The 8,680-nt window shown below is 41.2% G+C and overlaps 1 protein-coding gene across 1 annotated transcript in view; it reads right to left on the bottom strand.

Annotated features, from left to right (window-relative positions):
* The window catches only part of ACAD11 (acyl-CoA dehydrogenase family, member 11), a 154,392-nt gene that overhangs the window by 75,642 nt on the left and 70,070 nt on the right, over positions 1-8,680 (bottom strand). Inside the window, exons 8-9 of the mRNA XM_006840028.1 lie at positions 7,440-7,546; positions 4,408-4,534 (exon numbers count right to left, since the gene is read on the bottom strand). Coding sequence (XP_006840091.1) covers positions 4,408-4,534; positions 7,440-7,546 — 234 coding nt within the window. The remainder of the gene's footprint in view (positions 1-4,407; positions 4,535-7,439; positions 7,547-8,680) is intronic.

The raw sequence follows: 8,680 nt of genomic DNA on the forward strand, positions 1-8,680 counted from the left end.
GAATCCATAGACAGTTGACCCTTTATCAATGCAGGTGTGTGTGTGTGCGTGCATGCTCCTAAGCTCTGACCTTCCACACAGTTGAAAATCCATGTATAACTTATAGTTTGACCCATGAACAATGCAAGTTTGAACTGCATGAACCCAGTTATACAGGATTTCTTTTCTTTTCTTTGCCTTGTTGCTATTGTGGTGAACTCACATATTGTGAACTATGTGTTTAAAAGACTGTGTGACACTAAGATGATTAAGGTGTGACATTTTAAGTGGATGCCAGCTCTCAGTCCCACTCTTTCCACGAGTCTAGAGTTCTCAGCTAATCCCTCTCTCCAAATCCTCATCTCTGCCTCCATCTCTGGTGTCGCTGCTTCTCTGGATAAGGTCCACCATTCCGCTTGTGCTCTTCTCCCTTGATGGTCCTAGGGTCCTCTGTTTCTGGACTGTAAGATTAACTACTCCCCCCTTTTATGTTACAGCATGTCTACCTTTATAGTTGTGACAATCACAATTAGTCATGATAACAGTTACTCACTATTGAATCATAAGAATCTTAGCCCCATCTCTTTTCACCAGATCCATCTAGACAAGATGAAAACTATTCAGTGGGGACTTTTTCATCCCCCACACACTCTGAAAGTAAACTCCCTCTTGAAACCTTCTAAGCCAGTCACTTCATGCCATTATCACCCCCTCATTTTAGATTGTTGTTGTTGTTAGGTGCCATCAAGTCGGTACTGACCTATAGTGACCTTATGCACAGCAGAACAAAACACTGCCCGATGATGGGCCAACCTCACTACTGTTGCCACGCTTGAGTCCATCAATGCTGCCACTTGGCTAATCCATCTTGTTGGGGGTCTTCCTCTTTTTCTCTGACCCTCTACCTTTCCAAACATGATATCCTTCTCCAGAGACTTGGCAATATGTCCAAAGTATGAGAGACGAAGTTTGGTCATCTTGGCCTCCAAGGAGCACTCTGGCTGCACTTCTTCCAAAACAGATCTATTGGTTCTTTTGGCAGCCCATGGCACTTTCAATATTCTAGGTAGCCAGTGCCTAAGTTGCCTGTCCCTATTTACCCTATGCACAGAGGGGATAGCATTGATACTTGATGTGAGCCTTGGCTTTGTGGAAGCAGATCATTTACTTTCTTTAGAGTACTGCTGCGACCCTCTGTCTATGGCAAACACCACTTTCTGCTGCAGAGGGCGGTCATCGGTCAATTCAAACAGCCTTTCTGCAGCTCATTCGTCAATCAAGCATCTCCATTTATCTTCCTCTTCTCACTCTTGCTCTTCATATCAACCAGTCATCGGGGTTCCACTGTGAAAACCTGGTGACCATCCCTGCTGCAGCCTTCTCACATTTCTATACAGAGTGGTTTCCTCTGATAGGGTTGATTGTTTAGAATGATCCATTCTACATTCTGATCCCAAGTTCTATTCCGTTTTCAAAACCTTTAGTCCTCTGATATATTCTTTCCTGTTTTATACATTGATTTCATTAAAAAAACACAATTAAAAAAAATTATTTCAATGGGATTTTACTTGAGGGAGAGGAGGTAAGGTTGAATTTAGTCTGAACCAAAAGCATTGAATTCCCTTACAAAAGCATTAAAGTTCAATGTTTTGAAGCCCAAAACTGGGGGGTAGGAGGTTGGGGAGGGCGGGAATAGCGCAGAAAGTTTCCAAAGTGATAACCTTAATCACTGAACACAAATTAAAGGCAACTACTAGCTCTGGTAGCATAGTGGTTACGAATCGGGCTGCGAACCCTAAGCTCAGCGGTTTGAAACTACCAGCCCCTCCGTGGGAGAAAGATGAGGTTTTCTACTCCCGTAAAGATTTACACCCTCGGAAACCCTGTACAGGGTCGCTATGGGTCGGAACCGACTCGACGGCACTTAACAACAACGACAACGTTACATAGAATTTCTCCAAATTTCAATAGCATGTTCTTTAAAGACTTTACTCAACTCTTGAGCTGAGTTCATCTCAACCCAGATCTTTACTGAAAATACGATAATAATTCATTTAATTCAAGCAACAATATTATCCGTAGCACAAACACATGTCAGCTCTCAACACTTCTAGTCCTTTAAATTTAGTTCCATATGTGATTTTGTTAGTCTTGCTCTAGAGTTCTCAAAATAATAGAAGATTAAAATGGGGATTTATTATCTCACTTGTCATGCCTACTCATGTCACGGATGAAGTAACTGAGGCCTGGAGAAAGTTATTTGCACAAGACCAGGCTGGACAAGAATAAAGGTCTTTGATTTCTACACCAGTGTTCTGTCCACAGACACACTCTATCCCATCTCCCTTACATATTCCCATAAGAGCTTTTTTCTGTATTACACTTATCATTTCTTATTTAATGGATTTCTTCTCTGCTAAATTATAAGCTACATTGGAATTTAAGCCCTGTCTGTTTGCTTCTTTCACCACAGTTGCTTCCCAGGTGCCTAACTCATTATTAACTCGCTGCCGTCAAATCAATACCAACTCACAGCAACCCCATAGGACAGAGTAGTAGAATTGCCCCATATGGATTCCAAGGCCACAATCTTTATGGGAGCAGACTGCCACATCTTCCTCCTGCAGTGCAGCTGGTGAATTGGAATCATGACCTTTTTGGTTAGCAGCTGAGTGCTTTTACCACTATGTTACCAGAGCTCTTAACCCATTTTGTAGGTGGTGGTTGTTAAGTGCCATGCAGTCAGTTCCGACTCATAGCAACCCTGTATAGGGTTTGAGGGGAGGCTGGTGGGTTTGAATCACCGCCCTAGGATTAGCAGTCCAGTGCTCATCCTACTATGTTGCCTCTCTATAACTAACGAACTTAAACTTAACACTGTAAAATAGTATCTTCTGGAGGAAAGAGGTCATAAAATCTATGAACATCTTGAAATAATATATAAAATTCTACAGTTCTTATTTAATTCTCAACGGCATCCATAATATATACATAAAATTAAGTCAAAGGGGATTAGTTGTTTGTAAGGTTGAGATCCTAAATTAACATATATATATGGCAGCTTTGCAAACAACTAATCCCCTATGGCATCATTTTCTTTTCACAGATTTATCTGTGGCTTCCCTTGGCATTTTTTAAAAGCTCGGAATTTTTCTAGATCAGATTCTGTAGGAGCTCAATGCTAGGGCAAAACAGTTGCTGTTGAGTCCATTCTGACTCCATAGGGTTTTCAATGACTGAGTTTTCAGAAGTACATTGCCAGATCTTTATTCTGAGGCATATCTGGATGGAATGAAACCTCCAACTTGTCACTTGGCAGCTGAGCAACAATTTGTACCTCCCAGCGACTCCTAGTGTTGGGCAAAGAGGGGAATCCAAAAGACAGCTGGCTACAAGATCACGATACCATCACTGCCATGCTGTGAATTATTAAATACATGTCTTCTAAGCCATGTCTTTGTAACTCCCAATGACTTTGTCCTGAGAGGTCTGGGTAAGAGAAAGTGGAGAGTATGCTGATAGGATTATGCATCATGGTTATATGGACTGTTAACAGGGTTAATTATAATTGTAAAAAAACTGATGATTCAGTTGTAAGTGTTTAGGAGAGTTTATTATGTCTAAAAACTTGGAACTTTACTGTGTATAAAATGAGCCATCTCAGAAGTTGGAGGAGGGGATCTCACTATGATCAAAAAAGAGCTGTCAGTGGAGTTCATCCCTTGGACTGTAGATTCCTTACATTGAACCTCCTCAACCCAGGGAAAGAGCTGTAACACTGGAGGAGGGGCAGAGGAACAGCAGCAGCAGGACCAAGAACCAGAGCACCAGACAGAGCCGTAGGCTTCCCAGCCCACAGAGCAAGTAAACCTGAGTGGCTCTGGGCAGAAAACTTGCTTGCAGAGCAGGGTGCCTCCAGGTATTTAATTGGGGGAGGTAGGTTTATTGACCTGTGAGTTAGAACTAAATGGTTTTAGGTTGAGGCTATACTGTAGTGGCATACCCTGTGAGCATTTATCGGCAGCTCCAGAAGAGCTTTGTAACGCTACCTAGGAAAAGTGGTCTGCCTGTGAGCATGGCTGAGGAGAGGTTGTTCCTGACTGGAAGAACTGTGGCCTGAACATTTCAGACCCTGACTATAACCAGTGAACTTCCATAATAAATCCCATAACTGTGAGGATGGTGTCTGAGTTCTGTATGGCCACAGCAATGAACTTTCAAACCCAGCTGAGTAGAGAGTGCTGTTGGAGGGATGGTTTGGTGTTCCCTTTCTCTTCACAGCCCGATATTTGGAATGTCTTTAACCACCACCTCATAGAGACCAGCCTCATGCTGATTCTTCAGAAACAAATCACTACTATAATAGTATTCTTAGAAGCAGAAATAACAGAAGTAAGTCATCAACAGTCCTTTTGTAAAAAGACTTACTTTTTCAGCTGGAAGGACATGTTGTTTCATGAAATGCTTCACCCTACTTAGAACTTCCCGGCCTCTCCTGGTCTGTACAAACAATTGTCCAGTCGCATCAATCTGTGGCAGTGCAGTACTAAAATTTCTTTACAAAAAAAAAAGAGGCAAACACGTCCAAAAAACATGATTACGTATTTCTGAATATAATGAGACGTCTCTCCACCTCACCAACCCTCAATTGCCTCCCAACGAGTTGCTATAGTTTGTTTTCTTTTGATCTCTGTTATGGGGTGAATGCAGACAGAATCCTGTTAATTAAACTTTAATTCTTAAAGTATGATTTGGAAAAACATATGACCGTGGCCTGGCCTCAATCAATGTGTTTGAATCTTTATTGAAGCCACCTGTCTGAATCTCTGAAAAAGGAAGCAAAAGAATTGCATACAAATTTAATAATTATTCTTTAGGATGGTGGTGTGCCATGGAGTTGGCTCCAACTCATAACAACCCTCTATAGGGTTCCTAAGGCTGTAAATCTTGACAGGAGCAAAAAGCCTCATCTTTCTCCTGCAGAGCAGCTGGTGGATTTGAACTGCTGACCTTAGGGTTAGCAGCTCAACACATGAACCTCTACACCACCAGAGCTCCTTATTCCTTGGTATTTGTTGTTAAGTTCTGTTGAGTCAGTTCTAACTCATAGCATCCCTGTATAGGGGTTCTGAGGAGCAGCTTGAAGTTAAAACCATATTTTAGTCCAGTGCTTATCCTACAATGCCACACCAGGACTCCTTGGTATAGATCTCAGAAATACAACTGCTGCATGTCATTATTAAGAAAATCTTTTATTCATCATTATTAAGTGCCACACAGTGGATGGTAATGTGATCACAAAGATCCATCTGTCTGATAAACTGTAAAAAGGACAGTTCTGGTGTTATAGTATAATTAACAGCCCCCATTTGAAATTTATAGTATAACTAACAATCCCATTTGAAATGTTATAGTATAATTAACAGACCCCATTTGAAATATTATAGCATAGTTCACCCTGTTCCCCTTTCCCCCAACCTCACCCTATGGAAAAATCATAAACAGACTTCTTACAGAAAAACCTTGAAGGCCAGAATGACCCAAGGACACCTGAACAAACAGGATAAAACTTAGCACATCCCATACAACCAAGATAAGGGTTTATTGGTGGGTTTACTCCCATTTACAGGATAAGGGTCTGCTGGAATTTACCACCCCAGCTGACAAGACAAATCTGTGTGTTTTAAATGCTCTGTGTTTCTTGTATAAAACCCTGTTCCCCTCCTCACTTCGGGGTCGGAATGATTTGGGCTTGAGCTGACACTCTGACCTCCGGCAGTAACCTTTGCTCTTGAAGTTTTCTGAGTTGAGCTCTTTCTGACTCGTGCTGCCACAACGCTGAGGCTATGCTACGGGCAGGATTTCTGGGGACAGCAGCATACATACATGCACTCACACTTGCACACTTGCTGTATATCACACTTGCACAGAAGTGACATGGGCAGAGTGCGTTAGATGCCTTGCTCCACTGATAGAGACCTTGATGTCAAAGATTCTTATTGTGGTGTAGTGAATTATTTAATACATCTCTTCCAGCTTTAGTCTTTGCAACTCCCACCAAACTGCTCTTTCTCTGTTGAGTTTTTGAAGAGGCGGGAGAAGAGACTGATAAGATAATATGATTCAGTTGTGAATGATTGGTTAACAGAGTTCATTGTGATTATAAAAACTTGGAATTCTAACATGGGTATAGGATGACCCATGTTAGAAGCAGGAGGGGAATCTCACTATCATCACGGAAAAAGGGCTAAGAGGGGAGCTCATCCTTTGGAAACTGAAATCCCTGCTCATCCAACCACCTCAACCCAGGGACAGAAATTTATGACATCAGAGGAGTGGCAGAAGAGCAATAGCAGCAGAACAAAGAGCCAGAATACCAGGTAGAGCAGGGGGCTTCCCAGCCCACAGGGCAAGAAAAAATGAGTGATTTGGGGCAGGAGGCTTGCTTGCAGGGTGGGGTGACTTCAGGTACTTAGTGGAGAAACTAGATTTTCTGACCCATGGAGCTACAGCCAAGGGCATTCAGACTGAGATTATTTTGGTGCAGTGTGTCCTGTGGGCATTTATCAGCATCCTAAAAACTTTGTAATTAATATTGCTAGAGTAGGTCAGAGAGAGAGGCCTGCCTGTGGGCATGGCTGAGGAGAGGTTGGCCTGACTGAAATACCTGTGCTCTGAAGTTATTAATCCTAAATTATAACCTGTTAACTTCTCTGATGGTTCACACTCACCAGCCGCTCTTTGGAAGCCTTATATGGGTTTGTTATGAGTCAGAACCGAGTCAATAGCACTTAACAATTCCCCTAATAAATCCTGTAACTCTAAGTATGGTGTCTGAGTTCTGTGTGGCCACTGCAGTGAATTACAGAACCCAGAGGAGAACTAGAGTGTGTTGTGGGACGGATGGTCTGGTGCCATTTTGTGTACTTACGAAATGTCTGAATAAAATTTCATGAAGCATAACTGGAGAAGAGAGCAATATTTTTCAAATTAATTAATCCTTTTATTTAATGTCTCATTTTAAATAGGAGTCCTGATGTGGTGCTGTATGATAAGCACTAAACTGCCAATCCTAAGGTTGGTTGTTCAAACCCCATCAGCCACAGCTCAGAAACCCTATACAGAAATCACTGGACTACTGAACTGCACTCAACGGTTTTAAATAGGTATGTGTAATTAACAAATAAGTAATCATTTGACAATTTTATATATCATTAAAAGGTCATACTTTCAAGTTGGCCTAAAAATAACTTTCATTATGAATATGGGGACTTTTAAAAATATGTGAGTTTATTTTTAGTATATAAGAATTTTACAGCACAAGTAGTGTTGGCAAAAGTAATGGTAATGTGGGCAATAAAAAGAATTTCTATCCTCCAGAAGCTTGTAAATTTCACACACCTATTGCAAGTACAACAAAGGTTTTAATTTGAGCTAGCTGAGAAATATGTTTTGCTTACCTTTTTGAGATTTGTAATCCAGTTTCCGCCAGAGGTTTTACAATATTGCCAAACAAAACGCTACTCTCAGATGAATTATTTCCCTGAAGATATCTCCTATAGACTCCCTGTAAGTAAATATAGACCAATTATGAGCTTTCAAATAATAAGTCTATTGACTGTTTTCAATGACATGGGTCACCCAGTATGGAATATGTCCTAGTACACTTTTTCTAAGTAAACTTAGATTACCAAGATTTAAACCAAAGTATCCATTCTATTTATTTATATGTAGGGATAATTATACTCCCATAAACTAAAGCCATACTTGTTACATTGGCTTAACACACGCTCATCCTAGTAGAATGGTATTGGGGAATCAAACCAAATTTGAAAATGAACTCAGCAGTTATCAATGATACCAAACCTGCAACTTGGATCACCTCTAGAGATCACTACTTTCCTGGTTGGTAAAAGAAACCAAAATAACATTTAAGAAATTATAAAAACCAAACAAAAGACAGTTTTTCAGTGCCAGCAAGGCATTGCCTACTTATAGTGACCCTAGACTCAACAGAAACTCTGTTCATCCTGCTGATCGTCATAATAGTTGCTACCCTTGAGTTCACTGCTGCTGCCAATGTGCCAATCTACCTACTTGGGGGTTCCTCTTTTTCTGTGACCCTCCACTTTACCAAACATGGTACCCTTTTTCAGGGATTGGTCCCTCCTGACAATATGTCCAAAGTATGAGAGACAAAGTCTGGCCATCCTGGCTTCTAAGGAACATTCTGACTGTAATTCTTCCAATGCAATTTGTTTGTTCTTTTGGCAGTTCATGGTAATTTTAATATAATTCTTCAACATCATAACTCAAATGCATCAATTCTTCTACATTCTTCTTTATTCATTGTCCAACATTCACATGGAGCTCTGGTTATGAATCAGGCTGCTAACCTCAAGATCAGCAGTTCGAAACTACCAGCCATTCCACAGGAGAAAGATGAGGCTTTTTACTCTTGTAAAGACTTGTTGTTGTTGTTAGGTGACATCGAGTTGGTACCGACCCATAGTGACCTTATGTACAGCAGAATGAAACACTGCCCAATCCTGGGCCAACCTCACTACTGTTGCCACGCTTGAGTCCATCGATGCTGCCACTTGGCCAGTCCATCTCATTGGGGGTCTTCCTCTTTTTCTCTGACCCTCCGCCTTACCAAACATGATATCCTTCTCCAGCAACTGGTCCCTCCTGACAATAT

The sequence above is a fragment of the Chrysochloris asiatica genome, unplaced genomic scaffold (genome assembly GCF_000296735.1).
Source record: "Chrysochloris asiatica unplaced genomic scaffold, ChrAsi1.0 scaffold00028, whole genome shotgun sequence".
NCBI lineage: Eukaryota > Metazoa > Chordata > Mammalia > Afrosoricida > Chrysochloridae > Chrysochloris > Chrysochloris asiatica.